This window comes from Psittacula echo (genome assembly GCF_963264785.1).
Source record: "Psittacula echo genome assembly, chromosome: 1".
Classification (NCBI taxonomy): Eukaryota; Metazoa; Chordata; class Aves; order Psittaciformes; family Psittacidae; genus Psittacula; species Psittacula echo.
In genome coordinates, this window is record NC_137735.1 from 65,892,563 (window position 1) to 65,912,153 (window position 19,591).

The window sequence follows — 19,591 nt, forward strand, 5'->3', positions numbered from 1 at the left end:
GTTATCCAGGTATGTGAAAGCCCTGTTTCAGCAGTAGGAGTCGTTCTTTATATGATGTCTAAAATTGAGGTTACTGCATAGTAGTTGGACATGGGACCATAAATCAAGTATTAATCAACATATTACACGTGTGTTGTGATGCAGCATTGTGGATCTGTGACCAGGCTGAGGGATGAGGGTAGGGGGAAGTCTTGTTACTCCTTCATTTGAATAGACTTGGGAGTTGGCTTTGAGTGCTGTTATGGTCTTTACAATCTCAATGGTGTTCTTGAAAGCACTGAACAATAAGCTCCTTGACCTTTAGAAGAGCCCACTTTTTTTCTTTTGTGATGGTACCAGATCTTTTGAGAACATGCCTTTATCTGTATTTCTGTCAAAGCTCTCTCTTGCTCACAAACGTACCAAATTCAGACCTAGAAGTACTTTTCTAGGATCAGGGTTCTCGTTTTGTAATGTAAAACATTATAAAGTTGTCTGCAAATTTATCAAAATAAAGATTTTTTTTTTTCTAGAATAAACCCCACTATTCCAAGCTCAAAAGCAAGGAAAAAAAGATAAGAAGAAATAGAAGTAATAAATGCTTCAAGATAAAGTCTCTCTCATGTTGTAATCAGAAAAAACTGCAAGGATTTATTTGTTTGTTTAGGGGGTGGGGACAGGCTGAGTTTCTTTGTTGTTCTTTCTTTACCAAAAAGTGCCAGTGATGCTTGAAATAAACCCATGTGAGAAATGGTGCTGTACCCAGATGAAGATTTAATTTCAGTTCTCATTCATGCTTGTTTTCTGCTGAAATTATCCGCAGTTCGTAGCCATTTTTCTCGCACATTGCTCCATCAGTAGTAGTGGAGATGTTGCCCAGTTAACTTTTCACTGTTGTTTATAACACAAAAATGTTTATACTGGTGCTCCTTTTTGTCCTGCTCTTTGGGAGTGTTCAAGAACATCTGTAGCTTTAAGCACAAGTAGATAATTGATTTCAGAAAGCACATGTTTGTTCAGAACCTTGATTACAAACAGTTAGTTTTCCTTTCTAGCCCTACCTCTTAAGATAAATCAGATGTGGCTTTGGTTAAGGGTTGTTGGGTTTTTTTCCCACTAGTAATTGCCACAAGCGTGTCATACTGATGACCTGTAAGAATGAAGAAAAATTGCATGGGAAATTTGTGTAAAGGAAAGGAAGGAAAGTTCATATGTATTTCATGCCTCATTGCAATAATCCTTACTCGTCTTCTACCATGTGTCCCTCTGGATCTGTGCCCACCTTCCTCTTACTATTTGCATAATTTCTTTCTTAATGGTTTGCCATCATAATTTCACATCCATTATGTTACTTCCTTTTGCTGTCTGATTTGGCAATCAATTACGTGTATTGATCCTACATAGTCTTTTGTAGAATAGACACCTTTTAATATCTGCTGTACAGCAATGCTGTACTGGGTGAAAACTGTAGAAAATCTCTTAACGTCTTTATCTATACAAGACAAATAACAATTAAATGGATTTCCCGGTACCTCCCTGCTGTTAAAATATACATTTATGCTCATGCTCACACTCACAAACCTGTATTTAAGCTCCCTTAATTAAGACATGTTTCATGATCTTTACTGTAAAAAGACATGTGTTTACAGATATCTGACTATTCAGATTCCTGTGTCGTATCAGTGTCTCAGGTCAGGCTGAGATTCTTTTTCTTCCCCTTCCACTAAAATCGTTGAAATATATTCAGTCAGTCTTTCACATCAGAGGTGTAAATGGATTTCTTGAAAGTTTTTCTACTGCTAGCAAACGGCAGTCACTTTACAACTCTGCCTCCATTGTGGGCAGCAGTCGGAAAGCTTAACACTCCACCCGAACTTTGAAGATGCTAAAACTGTGTAATGACCTTGCATTCTCAAGGGCAGATGCTCAGCTTCTGCTGGAAGTGCTAATCTACAATCTGTTTATCTCCATACACTAAGTATTTGACAGTACTTGCCTGGAAAGCAAGGCAGGGAAACGTGTAGTTAAATTTAGTTACTCTTTCTTCTCTGATGGTGTTAGTGTCCAGTGGACTTAGAAATTATACCCTTTATTTTAATTTTTAGCTTCCTTTATCCTTCCTTTTCAGCTTGTCAGTCTTAGAAAGCAACCACATGGCCAGTGTCAGAATATGCCTCATCTTTTTGAAGCCTCTGCTAGTGCCTGAGTTGGACCATGCAAACTAACTTTTTTCCCGTCTTTTCTTTATTCTGAGTGAATCAGATTATGGTTTTACCTTCAAAACATAAACAGTTGTTTGTATTTTCTATCAATAGGCTTTAGACTCAGTGTGCTCTCTATGTTATTCTTTACTGAGTGCGAACTGAGATGCATCGTGTAATTCTTATAAGCATATTGAGGAGCATGTTTCGAATTAAGAGGTAATGTGTTGAAGCCAGGTGGTGTGTGCAGAGAAAGTCAGTATCTGTTAGACAGATACACTAGTCATGTAAACCCTTCTTCAGATCTGGAACAGAAGCCTGAGTAGAAGGAGTTTGCACGTAAAAGCATGTCAGTGTTTGCAGGTAACATAAAAATGAGCTTTACATGCCCAAAGTTTGTTCTTTACTAACTCTGTTAGTCTGTCTGATAAGAGATGTTCCTTCCCCTAACAAATCTTGCCTTGCTTGCTCCTGTAAACCATCACAGTCACCAAAGCACTACTGACTGCTTTAATGTAATCCCTGTGTATTTTCAAACTGGTGTTCCTTATCAAAATAAAACATTAACATCAAATTAATCTGATTTGGCAACAGCATCTATTTTTTAATATGAACTTGTCTGTTCTGTTGGGTATTTGTTTAGCTTCCCAGAGGATTGTGTATGTGATGCAAATGGCAGAATTCAACCTTGTAAATCCTTTCTGTGGTGAAGCAACAGGAAGTTTGCTTCTCATTATTAAGATCACTGGGTTTAACAGTAAAATTTTGTAAAGAATTGCTAGAATTGACCTTTTGAATGCTAGGTTTTCAAGAAGCTTAGCCAGGAATCTGTTTAGGATGTATACCATGATTATCTTCCTCTCTGCTTACAGAATTAGGAAGAAGTTTATTGTCAAAGTGGTAATGTTTCCTTTTGTGATGTCTCCTTTGATTTAACAGTGGCAGTTGCCCATTGTGTTAATATCACCAAGCTTCTAAAGCAAATTTACACCAAGTCACAGGCCCCATGCCAAAGAGGAAGAACACTATCTTTGTTTATCATCAAGAGAAAGGGGAAGGTTGTTTTGTTTTTGTTTTATCTTAGCATTTTTTTGTAACATATGAAAGTGCTGTAAAATGTACTGAGGCGTGAAGCGCGTAAGAAATGACTAATGGTGCTGAATCAATGAGTTCCTTCAGATTTAGAGAAGAGCTGGCTAAACTCACCAGCTGTCAGTGTGCTCTCTTCTTCCTACACTCAGTGCTCATTTGGAGTACAGGATGTGTTAGCATATCGCCTTCCACTCAATCCATGCTCGTCTTTGCTCATTGCGAAGGTCTGAAGGTGGAACCCTGCTGCAGTGGTGTTCTGCCATCCTAAAATTACAAGGCACTTAGGGAGTACTCAGGCACTTGTGAAGTGTAGTTGCCAATGGGGAAAGGGGGAGAAGGGGAAAGTGGCTCACGTATCCTTAGTAGCAGTTCATACAGGTTGGAGTTGGGTTCTGATGAAGTGACTGTGTTGCATCTACATTATACAGATCCTACTGTCAATTATTCCTTCTAAACATCATAGATGCTACTGTAAACAAGTATCAGTTCAGCTCTTGGTGCCTCCTCCCTTCCTCAGCTTCTGTTCCTCTACAGCTGGTATACTTGAACACTTACATTTCTTCATAACTGTTATCTGCATTTTGGTCTAGGCCTCCCTGTAAATTGTGAGTAACTCCCTGAAGCAATTCTTATTGCTTCTACTTCTTGTCTTTCTAGTCTTTTCTGATCTGTCTCAGCTGTGACATTTGCAAAAAGATAAATGATTATGGATAGCTAGGCTGTGGGGCAGTCAGATATGGCATATATTATTTATTTCAAAATATGTTTTTAAATCCTACAGAGCCTTCAAGTTGCACATCTTAACTGTTTCCTCCTCTCTTCTGGTCTGCTACCATTTTTGGCATTTACTTGTTGCATTTTATTTTAAGAACACAATAGGAAATCTCTGTGCCTAATGGGCTGTCTGAATCTATGACTTTTTATGGACCCAGAAAGCAAATACAAAACTAGTAATGTAGTTTTAAAAATTTAAAAACTAATGTAAGGTTTTTCTGTATATTAGCTTCCGAAAGACTGAAGTAAGGTTGTGTTACTCAAAGTTAAATGAAAAGCAGAGAAAACTGCTTTTTTTGTTTGGTTGATTTTTTTTTGTTTTGTTTTGTGCTTGGAGCAAAAAAACAAACAGAAAATAAGCATCCTTATAGACGAACGTGAGCAAGTTTTGGACTTCTGTCCATTAAACAATAAAGTTTGTGAATAGTTGAAAGACTGGTTTTTCTTTAGACATATCTGGATAAAGAATAGTCTTGGGTCAGAGAAGTTCTGAGCAAGCTATGTGAACTGGCATGCATTAAATGATAGAATCATTTTATTGAGCAATAATAAAATATTGAAGTCAGATGGAAGGATGGTGGGGAATTGCTGTTTGCAGCTCTGAAGCTGATGCATGTCATGTTAACTCCCATCCCAAACAACTCATTTTAAGATTTGCTCTCATGAAAGTTAAAATCCTCTGTTTTGTCCAATCATCATCTTGAAACCTGTTCCTTGTCAGTAAAGACAACAAATCTTTTTGCTTGCGTCTGCCTGGGGGATGTGAAAAGCTGAGGTGGTCCTGTGTGATTAAATCAGATGAAAGACTTGCCTTCTACCAGTGAGACGCAAAGTCTAATCAAGTGAAATGAGTTTTGAGATCTCAGCTCATGTCCTTGGGGAATATCAGTTTACGTTACACAGTCACGACACCCAATTCATCACAGTTGATGCGGCTTTTGCTCAGAAGAGGACCTGGGACTGGGTAGCATGGGGCTTGATCACAAGTACCCCTCTAAGGAGGAGCAGCTTAGTCAAGTTAAGATACAGTACAGTGAGGGGAGAGCCTTAATATTTTTTTTAAAATAAATGATCTATATTTCTGTGTATTGGATCTTTTAGAATAGAGAGACTTAGGTGCAAAATGGAGAAAGCTAGAAGTAAAAAAGGGTATAATTTATAAAATGATCGGCAAACAGATGTTAAAGAGCATATACCATGAAGAGCAAAGCTGAACTTATTGTTACTTAATTTCTGTGATGTTGAAAATGTTTTTATATTTCCAGGCACTAAGGTACAAGGAAATAAAGACTATTCTGCTTCCCTGACTAACAGACTCTTTTTTTTTTGTTTCTTCCAGGGCATTGTTATAACTCCACTTCTGCTTTTGCTTTTTGTAAGTATCTTGATTTTAAGATGTCTTTTTACTGCCTAATCTTGCACCTCTTAGACAGTATTTTTAAGATATTGTCCTGGGTTCAGCAGTAGCAGTCATTTTTCTCATTCTTAGTAGCTGGTGCAGTGCTGTGTTTTTGACTGTCAGCCTGAGAGCAACACTGATAACACCAATGTTTTTAGTTGTTGCTCAGTAATATTTACTCTGACCAAGGACTTTCTGAGTCTCATGCTCTGCTGTGGAAGAGGGGAAGCCGGAAGGAAGCAGAGACAGGACACCTGACTAATCAAAAGGGTATTCCATACCACAGCACGTCATGCTCAGTGTATAAACTGGGGGCAGTTACCCGGAAGGGCTAGATAACTGCTTGGGTCGGGCTGGGTATCGGTTGATGGGTGGTGAGTGGTTGTATTCTCTTCCCTTGTTATTTCTCTTATCATTATTATTATTGGTGGTAGCAGTAGTGATTTGTGTTATACCTTAGTTACTGGACTGTTCTTGTCTCAACCCGTGGGAGTCACATTCTTTCGATTCTCCTCTCCACCCCTCCGGGAGTGGCGGGAGGAAGGGGGGGGAGTGAGCGAACAGCTGCATGGTTCTGGGTTGCCAGCTGGGCTTAAACCACGACAGTTCTTTTTGACGCCCAGCGTGGGGCACGAAGGGTTGAGATAACAACAGATCTGACCAGAGTGTGTCTAATCGTATTTGTGATAAGCATTCATTGTTTTGGATTAATAGTCACTCCTCACAATGACAATTTATTGGTTTCAAATTTGTTGCTCTTGATCTTGGAGTTTCAGTATGTCATACCTTACTTACAGCCAGTATTTGCTGTGTTAGCATTCCTCGGCTGGGGGCCTTGGGCTAAGGTGCTTGTTTCATTGTACTTTATGGTAATGACTTGTAGTACAGTAGACTCATTGATCATGAAACTGATCTGGCTTGCGTTCCCAGTGTGGTCACCACCTCTGTACTTTGGGAGGTATATAATAGAAGTGTTTAGCAATTACACATCTTTTTTCCCCTCCTCCAGTGGTCAACCTGTGAAGGATGCATTCCCTTACCTTTCCAGCCCCCCTACCAGACCGTTTGCAGCATCATTTGAGAGTTCTGAAGGTTTTGAATGGCCTTTGGGTACCCTTGAGACCTGCCTGCTAATTGTGATGGGGATCACAAAATTTGGGTGATTTAACAATGCTTAAATAACAAGGAAAACTTTTCTGATCAGTATTTGAAATAAGCTGTCTCCCAGAAATGCCATCAAAATGTGTCACAATGAATGCAAACACTACCTGTACTTCATTCTAAGATGACCAAACCCTGTTGTTCTGGTAGAATTATAAAGCCATGTGCTATTAGTCAGGCTGGGTGTCTGAAATACAGACACTTGCCATGTAAGCTGATTACTCAGTTGAGAGATCTTTGAAAAGCTTTCACGTGCAGGAGCTGGACAATATTGTACTGATCCAAAATGGATGACAGGCCAATTGGGAAAGCATTGTTCAGATAAACAGAGCTATGCTTTTGGACAACGAAGCCCATGGGTATTTTTGTGGTGAGATTAGTGAGAGAGCAGCAGCAGCAAGACACATTACTGGAGCCCTTGTGTACCACTAAATGTGATCCTGCTTCCTTTCTGTTAGTTCAGGATTTCTTTTTCAATCATTAGTCTTTAATCAGGGCCTTGTTCCTTACAGTTCATGGTAGAAGAAAAGGGAGAAGACCAGGTTTTATCTTCATACTGTATAAAGGTATGGGTATTCATCAGCATACAACAAAGATGCTTTAACAGATGGGTAGTGGTGCGTTAAGTCCCCTATCAGCAAGTCTTGGTGCTTGAGGATTTGGTAGCATAAATGATAGGGAATAGTGCAGATTGCCAAGTGAGGAACATGGCTTTGTGAAGAGCAGGGGAATAGGCTGAAGCACTTCAACGGTTTCAGCAGATGTATACATTGTCTTTCATGTTTATCTTACTAATTGCATTATATGTAAGCCAGCACACTGGAAAGGAGGGCATGTGAGAAGTTAATCTGAAACAATTTGTAAGCGGCATACAAGTGGCACGCTTTTGTGGTAAGGATGCTTAAGCAGCATATGTACTGTACACAAATATAGCAGTGTATACTAAACTGGGATAAATAGTACTGTGAGAGTGACTGTAACATTATCAACTGCTGCTTCCGTAAAGCTGTGTGGGAAGATCCTTATTTTACTGTAACAAATTGTAATTCATCTGGTATAGCTGTGTTTACACAAGAACTGCTTTGACCATATTGTGTATATCAGTGCACACTAGCAAAGTTTTTTTGATATACCTAGGACAATAGACTTACTGTAGGTTGAAAAAGATAACTACTCTAAAAAAAAAGGTGGGGTTTATTATTCTTGCACTGAATTTGTTGCTATCCTCTTCGCTCCTGTATGAAACCTGTTTCTTCTATAGGCATTCATCCAGAGACTTGTGCCTTTGTTTCTAAGTGACTGAAATTTCAGCTTTTTAAATTTTTGCTCACTGGCAACTTTCACCCTGCTGTACCTCACTGAGTTTTGGTGCCCAAAGGGATATTTTCTTTAGAAATTGAAATGTTAAGGAATGATCTATGTACCTTTTTAAGCAAAGTAAAGATCTTTGGTGGATTTATGGGCAGGTAACATGATATTCTGTCCCCTGAGTTGCAGATTTCACTGTTACTTCTCAAAAGGGATGGTAAAATTTTATGTGCAAGAACAGGAAGGCAAAGTGGGTGCCTCTGTTCTTCCTAGCAGCACTGGAGACACTTGTATGAGAAGTGTGTAAAATGTGCGTTAATTGTTGTGCAGTGAGTAATTTAGTCATGCAACTTAGCCTTAAGGCTTAGTTAATAAAGATTTGGAATTTTCAAGTTTCAAGATAAAAGCCACACTTACCTCAACAGTGGCTGGGCTGGGCTTCTGAACACCATTCAGGGACCTTTGAAGCCAATGCCTTCAATGAATTTCAATTTCGAAGTTTGGTACTCAAGAGCACTAGCACTTCCAGGGTCATACTATGGTAGTCTGAATGCTATATTATATTAGTGATCCTATTTGTTATCTCCCGGTACGGAGAGCATGAAATACCCTTAGTGCTGCCAGAAATAAAATATGTTCCTGTCCATTAGTTTGGTTTTGTTATATAGCTTAACTTGCAGTAGCAGTTATGGTTTAAATTTTGCCCTATGTGCACCAGAGGATATAATGTTCTGAACTGCCTTTTCTGTTCGTAATTGCCTAGTAATGTAAATATAAATTGTTTAAACAATATTGATAAAGGCATGTTGAAGCTTATTATAAATAATGCATTTAATGCAGAAAATTTATCATCTTAAATGAATGGAGTTGAACATAAGATTGTCAGTTACATTTCTGAAGTGTTTTTCTACTATGAAATACCAGGTGTAAAGCTTACTCAAATGAAGCATTCTAAAAGGTTCTGATGGATTTAACGAAACCTTAAATACTGGGCACATAATTACTAGACTCTATCCTTGTGAGGATTCACATCTAGACTTTAAAGAATAGCTGCCTTCACCACAGATTCCTCTGATTAACATTTTACTTAAGAAGCTATTGAATCTGTCTTCCAAATGCATTAATCGGCAGTATCATCATCGTCATGTTAACCCTTATTATTAACGGTTAATATGTTATATTCTCAGCAAAGATGTTATAAATAGGCAGTGTCCCATAAGCTGTGTAATTGATTACAGTTCCTATTTGCGGTGAGCAGGAGTGTTGAAACAAAGTGCTGTAAGATACATCAATTTCAAGTTAACTCAGGGTTATGCTTTCACATTTCTTTGCACCATTCTGCAGTGTTTCATTAGTGATGGTTAGGAGGCTGTGTACCAAAGCATTCAGAGGAGGATGCTGTCTATCTTCCTCTTGTCTGGTCATGTACTTAGCTGAAACCAAAGGTAATTGATCATGAATTTTTTTTAAAGCAGAGAAATAAGTTTTATTTTCTCAAAGGCATTGGGGGGGGGACAGGAAGGGAGAGAACCACATCAACAAGAAATCGAAGTGTAGACTAGATTTTGCTTTTGGAAATAACTATGTTATTATCAATAAATAATGACTACAAATAGGTTAAGTAATGGCTGAGGAAGTTAGTCACTTGGGTATGACTGTCCATCTTTGCTTATATGATGTGTTCTCCATGTTCAGTTTAGTTATTTCCTTTAGTAATTGTGTTAACATTTTATGATTTGTGGTAACAGTTTATGATTGGAATTCTTAAGTATGATGCGTTTGGGCACATTTGCATTACTAAAAGACAGTTAAACAAGAGATGTCATCATACTGTGAAGATAATAGTTCTGTGATCACTTTAATAACCTCGAGATGTCAGCACCTTTTTATGATGTTTCATCTGAAATACACAACTTCAGGAGCACTGCACTGTGAAACACTTGTAGCTGTATCATCTTACTTATATGTCCTTAGATTGTTATGAAAAACAGAAACATATATGAATGCAGATTTATTTTCATTGATGCCTCAGCAAGGTCATGTCACTTGGATTTGCCCTGGAAGCAGAATGAGCATAGACATTGTACTACCGTGTAAGAGGATAATGCAGAATGACCTTTTTTGTGTGAACAAACCACACAAGCTTATGATTTTGTTGATTGCATCCAGTATCAAAATACAAGAAGTCAGTCATTCACACACCTATTGGAACCAAATGTGATGCTGTGGTTTTTATGGCACAGTATCCCAGCCTTGCCACCTTCTTGGTATTGCCCTTGCTGCTGAGGCTCAGTGCCTGACTGATGTAGTCTTCTCAGTAGCAGGAAGTACAGCTGGTTCGCTATCAAAGTAACGTAAGTCAAGGTCTGTGAATCTATGTAACTTTATTGAAAGCCATCAATGTTAGAGATAAGTACTTTACATTTTTATGTACTTTACACTCTTTAGAAGCATGCCTGCAAAAGAGTTAATGTGGAACATTGAAGACCCAATGCAAAATTCGTGTGTATTTTTAAAAATACACCTGGCAAAATCCTTCATGGAACCATCAGACATTGCTCCCAAGTTTGCTCTTGTACCAAGAATGACTACTGTGGTGTTTGTGTCGAAATAGAATCTTCTATGGCTTTATCAGTTTGCTTCTTTTCTTGATTTATTCAGTCATATTTTGGTTTCTGGTACCCTGGTACCCTCTCAAATTTCTTAATTTTATAGTAGGTATTTTTATGGTGGCATTGTAGTGATGCCGTAAGTACTGGAAAGGAGCATGGCTGAAAGAGCTCAGGAGTAGACAGGAGAAGGAAATTCTGTGCAAGTATCACAGAAAAAAGTGAAATAAAATTACTTGTGACTAAGGACATGAATGAAACTAGAAGTTGATTGAAATACTGCAGTTAAAATCTTTCCCATATAGTCACAATCCTTAAACTAAAACATCATTTAAAAAGTTATTTCTCAATTTTTTGCCAAGTCTTCTCCAATTCCATGTATTTCAGGTAAATCCTTTTATTAAAAGGAGCTGTAATACATTTTTTTTTAACAGGATTTCTACACACTATGCCTTGTTCTTCCTCTCTAGCACTTGGTATGTGGGAGTCTGTGCCAGTCAAATGAATCATTAAATATGCAAATATTTTAGTAGCTGGAAAGCCATGGAAGTTGATAAAGAAGTTGCAGCTAATGGATTTCACTAGTATGTGACAAAAGGCCGATTACTGTGAGGGGAGAAAGCAGCATAGCAAATTAGCTATTAATAGATCAACTCCTTCATGGGGAAGATTTGAAGTGCATCGTTATTCCTGCCTGGTTATTTACCTCACTATTTCCTTTCTCTTTAATCATTAGGAAGACAAAATTCTCTGATCCAAACCCTTTACAATTAACTAGAACTTTTTAATGACTGCCATGAAATTTGTATTTGATAATTTAATTCCTTTTTCAAAATCACCTTTTATTGTATCCAATACAATTGGATACAAATTGTATTGGATACAAATTGGATACAAATAGCAGTTAGAGAATAACAAGAGGGCTCTCCCTGACACAAAATACTGTAAATTTGCCTAGGTAGAATTTAATGTTTCTGTGGAAGACTTTCTTTTCTACTTGGTTATGCTCTTGAAATTTTCACCTATACAATGCTAGAGGAGCCTTTTAAGTACACATCCTGCTTCTACATGGCAGAAGCTAACTACACGTCTTTATAGGATCATAGAACCAGGATACCAGGACGGTCCTGTCCTGACTCACCCAGTCTGCCTTTTTTCCCTTCTGTGCAATTAACCTCAACACTGAACATGACCGAGATTATTTTTACAGCTATAAATCAGCAGTTTGATTCTATGATGTCTTTACACCGTTTCTTGCAGTAATTCTGTTTGTCTGTGAAGAAAGGTTCATTTTTAGGTATGGAGATTATTACAGCAAGGAAGTTAGCCAAATATAATCAGACATTTTAGCATAATGCTAATTTTGGTGCAATGCAGATCATCTAGGTGGTTTAAGAAACAAAATAAATTATTTTATGACAGCAAATGGAGCACAGAACTTAGCTTGATCCAACTAAAACCTGAGAAAAATCATGTTTATTCATTCAGACAGAATAGTTGCATTTATATATGTTAGGTAGGTTTGAGTAACATTTATATCAAGCTGTTTTTTTCCTCTGTTCCTCAGTTCTCACTTCTCTTTCTCAAAGGGGATGTGACAAACATAGCCAAAGGAAGTTTGGAACCCAGGCAATGTCTGAGAGTCCATGGGACATTTTAGTTTGTGATCCTGATGTGTTTGCATACTACAAATGTTGGGGCAGTCATGGTCAAATTCGCATTCATTATCTTTAGCCTTTGTGATTCCTCATGATTAGCCACTGTATTTCCAGAGTTAAAGTCTTTTTATTCTGTGTGATTGAGAAGTTCATGCCTTCTCTTTTCTTCAGCTGTTATCTTCTGTGTCTTTCTCTGGGAATAGATTTAAAATAAGGCCATGCAGGAGTTTATAGATGTTGTGTAATGTACAGATGCTGATAAAAACCGTTCCCCTGAAGTTATAGTCATAATATACAGAAAGGAAACAGAGTTCAGAAGTCTTTTTGAAGAAGTAATGTCAGTACCCTAGGTGGGGCAGGCAAGTCTAATGCCATAGCAGCGTACGAAGGGCAAGCAGAGTCTAGCATACACACTGCTCCCGAATTCTATTCCCAGGTGTGTTATAGCAGTGTTAGGACCTCTTAAGGACTCAATGGAAAAAAGCTAGCTCCATATTAATGAATCATTTATTTATTTATTCATTTTGGACTGATAATGTGGATTTCTGTTTTGTTTAAAATCTAGTCAGGATGAGGTAGTTACTTGAAATGTGTGCCTTTGGCGGCCCAGGTAATAGTGAGATGAGCCTGAATGGGTGGGGTGAGGTTGACAAAGTGAAGAGCCGTATGCTGGTATCCTCATAGAGAAGATTGTTTCTTTGAATAAAATAATTTTACTTTTCCTTAGTAAATTGGTTTAGCATCCCAGCACAGTACCTGTAATCAGTTTCTAATTATGTAAAACTAAATAAAAACAAGGAAAAAACCCACCCCAAACCCCCCACACCCAAGCCAAAACATATGCTCATATATACCAAATGCTTGAAGACTGTATTTAAGTAATATTTTAAAAAGCTGGCAAGACTGTTGCTGTTTGAGTGGCTGCCTTTTTCAGCAGTGTCCAATATTGCTGAACAGTTTCTCATTACTGACTTAGAAGCTGATTATATGTCCACTGAGCATAAAACTTTTAAGCAGTGAGAGAAGTCCAATCAAGGTTTTTATAAAAATGAACGAGAGCCACTGCCAAAGTGTTGTAGTTTTGTGAAGCTATGCAGAGGGGCCTGACATGTGGACTGCTTGGTTAGATTCACTCCTCTGTGACCCAGACAGATTTTAAAGTTTAAAAATCTTCACTTTCATTTGAAAAAGCTTCCTTGAATACACAGTAAGTAATGCTTTTAGCTCCTCAGCACGTAGCAAAATATAAGTCCAAATAGAGTTTGAAAAACTATGAACCTTTTAAAATTTCAGAAGCTTCTTACAAGAATTAAAACAACAAGGAGATTATGAGTGGTATGATAGAGTTTTCTGCTCCACTTTCTGCAAGGAATCATGTAGATTCCTTGCCCTATGTCCCTTTGGAATAGAGTAGCTGCACTGCCTGACTTCAGGTACTCGTGTGGGTGATCTGAGTCTTTCCCTGCAAGCCTTTACTTCTGCCTCTCGACTTCATGGGGAATTTAGGCTCCTTAATCTCAGTGGTCTCATTTGCACCCTTCTTACAGACCAAAAGTCTCAGTGATGACATCTTCTTCAGGTCCCCTCCAACTGTCTTCTGTGCCCACATTGCTAAAATTGGAGGTGATGGGGATGAGGTGCTGTAATTTATTAAATATTTTTACCTTAATTGAAGTAAAACATGTGAATGTCTTCACTATTTTTTTATTATTGTTTATTGAAATAGCTACACAAATTTTTGTTGTTTGATATTTGTATAAATGGTAAGGTTAATTGAGCTAGCTGCTTAGTTAGGAAGATTCACTCCGTCTTTTTAGACTATCAGCCTACAGACGCTTATATAATTTACGTGGTATATATGTGTAGCAGGGTTTCAATCAAATGGATATTGATGGAACTATCACCTTAGGTTATAAATAATCAACCAGAGATTGTTTTAGTTTTGTTACTATGGAATACCAAATGCTTTATTGGGACTTAAAGATGTGTGCACTTACTTCCAACTTTGTGCACATATTCCCAAGTTTTTATGTGTAAAATAAAATAAAATGTATACTAATATGTGATATCTTTATGAAATTCACAGACACTAAGAAAAAGTGCAATATTAATGGTATATTTTTTATTTTGTAGCTTGGATCGTCCTCCTCTGTGCCTTTTACATCTATATTCTCTCAGCTGTTTATGACTGTTGTAGTCCCACTTATTATTGGACAGGTATGTCTTTTAAATATACATTCTTATTAAAAAAAAAAAAAAGATAAAGAGAGCAGTCTTAAAGACAGACTGGCAACCTGATAAGCTGCCACATAGGAACAGCCTCAGGATAGTGAAGTGTAATATCAGAGAAAAGATGCTACAGTGCTCCCTGGAGCCACATTGATCTTTGTTGAGATTGAGCATCTGTCCCTCACTACTACAAACATACGCTACTGCATATCGAGAAGGCAGTTTGTGAACATAAAGTGGAAAAAATGGCAGCCCAGACTGTGAGAAATTCCAGCCCCATACAAATGAGCTTTGAGAATACTATATAGTCTTTTTGTCACATGCCCTTTGCCTGGATGATGAAGGAAGTTCTCCCTGTATAGTATCTACTGCTGATCATGGGAATAAAATTTTTCAACATTAAAAAACATACAAGGCCTAAATAGTCAGAAGTCAAGAATCCACAAAATTAAGGCTGCTGGAGACATTTTTGCATATGCTTTACAATAAGGGTTTAATTGCACAATTGCAAACTATCCTTTCTGCATGACTCCTGTCACTTGTTACATTGAATGGGGAGTATTCATGGAATGAGAAGCTGTTCAACATTTCATTTTATACTCATTGTTCATATTGTAACACAAATCCTTGTTTTTCATGGAATTTGAGAGAAATCTTTCATTGAATTTAGAAACACTAGTTGCAGTGTAAGATTTTCTGTGATGCTTGTCTCTGTAGTATCTTTCTCTTTTTGGGTTTCTTTTTGATTTATTTTTTTGCTTTTTTTACAAATGTTTGTTTGGTTTTTTTTTTCTCCCACATGACAGTGGGACATTTCTATATAAAACCCAAAAATTTTCAGAAGTGTCCACTATTCTTGGACACCAAAGCACCCAAAGTATAATTCTTACATACATGTAAATATTGCTTGTGCTCTGGCATTCAGAATGCACAAAGGGAGTATCAGTGGGATTTGCATTTCTTTCCCAAGGGGTACCGTTGATGATTCTAGCATGCAGTTTAAATCTAGGTTCAGCTGGAACTTTATGAATTTTGTCAGCCTTCAGCAAACTTTGAAATGGAAAGTGTGGTTAAAAGGTAGGCAAATGAGAGCAGAGTCTGCAAAGGAGCACCCTGGACAAGGTTAAAAATATCTGTCGGTGCCTGTGCTGTATAGAAGAGTTGATCAGTCTTGTATCAAACTGTAATTGCACATTTCAAAATCGGCATGTACCGTAACTTACCAAAGTCCTGGTAAAATTTGTTTCTTATATGATTAAAAAAACCCCACTACAGTCCAATAAGAAGATGGTCATGATAAGCATGACAATAGACTCCAGCATGAGTACCTGCATAACCTGGCTATAACCATACCTCGTGGAAAACAAACATAATCCCTGTGTCCCTATAGGCTGCTAAATTGCTCACATGCTTACAGTTAAATGCCTAAGAATGTCCTTATTAATTAAGGCCACAAAGGGTTGCTAATGAACTACCTGTGTACCACATTCTTACCTTGTCAAAATTAAATTAAGTCTCCACCAAAAGTGGACAAGCAAAAGTACTTGAATCTTCTCATCCTAAAAGGTTCAAAAACTGGAAGCTATTAATAGGAAGCCGCAGTTGGAAATTTCTAGGAAACAAATAGCTTGGCAGCAGATCTAGTAATAAAGTAACCTATGGTGATGGAGTATCAGCAATCTGTAGTGCAATGTACCAAGTCTGAAGATAATAGTAGATTGCTAGACAAAGCGATTGCAAAATTTCAAGAGAGTTTGCATCTCTGTCTATATGTAATGGCATGTTACATTGGGAAGATGTTCCAAGAAATTGCTATGTGAGCTAACTGGTGGAGTTGTGGGTTTTTTTGGCTGCACCAAATAAGAAGGCTAAGTAACATGAACTGAGCAGTAAGTGTATGAAATAAGTGTTCTGAACGATTGTAAGTTCAAAATCAGAACTCTGATGAGACCTAACTGAGAACAGATGTGATAAAGACTGAAAGAAAAAAAAAAAGGTTTTTAAAACTTATATAACTTGATCACAAATTTACTGAAGAGTTTGGGTTTTATATATACACTTTAACAAGAAATGGAATTATTCTCCTTTAAAGGTGTTTGAAACAGTTTCTGAAAATAAACAGTCAACAGGAATAGCTCACATTCCTCTAAGTATGAAGGTTTTATTTCTAAAATTATTGCACGTGATTGTGTCTGTTCAGAGGATATGGAAGAGAAGAAATATTAAGGAAGCTACAGATCAAAATTTCCAAGGGTAGTTTGCATTGATTGTCTTGATAAAGTAGAACTGTACAAAGGTAAACCAACTTGTCTAGATAGGAATAGAAGCCTTTTTTGAAGGTGGGTATCCAAAAATAATGTGCAGTAATCATGGAAAAGCAATAAGCAAGAAAAGGACTGACACCAAGAGATAGAGATAGGTCTGCTTGCCCTTTAGCTGGAGGTGGCATGGATCTTTTCTGATTAAATGGGAAGTTTTGCATTTAGTTTGTAGACCACCGCTGACTCATTAGTGAACTGTTGCACATGCAGCACAGCAATGTTAGACTGCTTTGTGAATCACAAGTTGCTCACTTTGGGATTCCTGATGCATTAAGAGTTAATGGCCCACAATTCATGAATGACAGTTCCAGCAATTACATCTAATTTATATTTTCATGCCCACAGAGTTGATTCCTTACATGCAGTCAATACTGCTCAGCAGAAAAGTCAGTGAAGGAATGCCTGGGAAGGTTACCTGGTAGCAAAGAGCTTGACTGGGAGAAAGAAACCTCTGTGATTGGAACCTGTCTGCTTGGAGGATTGCTTCTATTCAGCCTTCCTAACTCGGCTGTGATCAACAGAGGCTTTATGCTCGATCCACATCAGTGCTAAACAGAGAAGGCTGCTTAAAGAAAGCATTCTCCAAGGGCTTTATTTTCCTTTAAAAAAATCTCGCCTCTGGGAAAACCTGTGTTGCCTAAACGCTCATTTCCTGAGCAGGCTGCAGAACTGGCTGTTTCAGCAGCCCCTGGGATATAAGCAAAGCAGATGAGAAGGTGTTTTTAGATTTGTTTTGTTTGGGGTTTTTTGCTTGCTTTGTGGCAAAATGTATCGAAAGTTTTGGTTGCTTGACTGACTTGTCAGAATTTTTAATGATGGCTGGGAGAAAGAAGTCACAATACTGTAATTGATGCTTATTTCCTACTGTTTCTTGAACATTTTTTTCAGTGTGGCAAGAGTGCCGTTGACAGGAGTCAAAGACGCTTTTCCAGCTGCTAACAGTGAGATGCATAAGAGGCTGCAGTTACCAGGCTCTGTTCAGGTGGTGGCTGCCATTTGTTAGGTAAAGAAAGGACTGTTAGAGGAGGATGAAGGTATTATGTTACCAGAAAGGCACTGAGTCTAACAGATAGTTACTGATAGGTGGCCTTCAATAAGGAGAATTGCTCTGTTCTACAGAGATGTGCAGGTTGTGTAAAGCTAAAACCAGTGTGACCTGCATCATCTCTGTCTACAGATGTGTTTTGCTAATTGGCAGTATGATGTTACTCAAATCAGTATTGAAGTATTAATACTGCATTTGTACTTACAGAGCAACAAGACCTCTCTGACAAGAGCTCTTGAAGAGAGACATAATCTATAGTGGTTTATAAAGATCTAATGTTGTGTAAGCCTTGAAGATCTGTAGTGTGTAAGAGCTTGTTATTTGTGCACCAGTCTTGTATGCCTCTAAGGGGAATTTGAGAATATTTGTTATGTGAAAAACATGGTAGTAGATATTTCATAGAAAGGATTTTTGAATTTGCTCTGGCAGCTTGAAGGTCTGATTATTTGTTCTTAGGTAGCAGAGTTCTGATGAAGATTGCTGCTCCCAGGCTGTTGTGATTTTGATAAAATAATTGTCTCCTTGTCTATAGATGTTTGGAATACTTTTAGCCAGCAAAATGTAAGGTTTTGAGAAATGTCCAAGCAGTTTCTTCATGACCAGTTGTGAGATTTGGGTGAAGACTGTTGTTCCTTTGCTTATTTTTTTCTTGTTAAGTGACAGATAACAGGAACAGTGAAAACCACTGCCGTATTTCTTTTCCCCTTTTTGCAGACTTGCTCCATTCCCTACACCTAAGTGCTTATGACAGACTTTTATTTTATGTTTTATATTAAAGAGCGATTTATGATTAAATGTTAATGAAATAGAATTTTCACTGTGCTTTCATTATATTCTACTAGTTTGAACATTTTTCAAAGCAGCACACCAAAACCCACTGTTTTCTATGAATAAATAATAAAAAGCTTGTCTGTACATTATCATTCATGCATTCTCTAGTTGCCCCATTGGTAATTTGTCTGCCAGCATAAAGTGGGCACTTCACATTAAACAGACCTTAACTAAAGCTAAAATTAATGTTATGATTCTAAGTAGTTCTTCTTCCCAAATCTGTAAAATGAAGCCAGTTGTATAGAAGTCCTTGCTGAATCTAGTCACACAAAAAAAATCTTGATGTCCTACAAGTAAAGGATTTTAAGTGCCTTCTGCATCATTGCCCAAAATGTTCCAGAGGAACCCTATCAGCATTTGGGAGGTGTGCTTATAAACACAACTCTAAAAGGGTGCTACATTGCAATACAAGTTGTCAGTGAAATTGAAACTAAAAAGCTTAGCAGTGTATTTATTTTTAAAGAATAAGAAATTGAAAGGGAAAGGTAGGTGGCAGTTATTTGGGAATAGAAGGTACTATTCCCCTAAGCTTAATGTTTGTTCATAGTGGGTGAGTGGGAGAAACAATAGCTAAAGAAACTGTTATAAAAAGGGAACAGTGTCAAATCCTTTTGTTCTTGTAACTTAAATCCACAGGGAAGTAGCCCTACTTTCTCTTCAAAGTCCAGGGAAGCTGTGGGGAGGAGGAGTGGTACCCTGGGAGATGAGTGCTTCTGGAAGCTTGTTGCAGAAAACAGAGATGGCAGATAAACATCCTTCAGACCAGTTTGTTCCCTTCTGATGCCTGCCAAATTAAGCAGGGAACAGAACCTAGTCTCCACAAAAACACAAAACATGAAGAAAACATGTACCACTGCTAAGGGCTCCTTTCACATTTTTGCCATGTTGCACCTGTTTGTAAGGTTTTAAAGCAACAGTTGTAAATTACCCCACAATATGAAAGTTAATTTTGAAAATGGCCTCCTGTGGGTTTTGTAAAGCTTG

General features: G+C 37.8%; 1 protein-coding gene across 4 annotated transcripts in view; it reads left to right on the top strand.

The window, feature by feature from the left end:
- Positions 1–19,591, top strand: part of SLC10A7 (solute carrier family 10 member 7) — a 144,107-nt gene that overhangs the window by 91,691 nt on the left and 32,825 nt on the right. For 2 of the 4 annotated variants that reach the window (XM_080617520.1, XM_080617522.1), the window contains 2 exons: positions 5,386–5,421; positions 14,315–14,398. In XM_080617520.1, the coding sequence (XP_080473646.1) occupies positions 5,386–5,421; positions 14,315–14,398 (120 nt within the window). Of the gene's footprint in view, positions 1–5,385; positions 5,422–14,314; positions 14,399–19,591 lie in introns of those variants that run through there. The other 2 variants (XR_013956801.1, XM_080617521.1) reach the window with 2 other exon arrangements.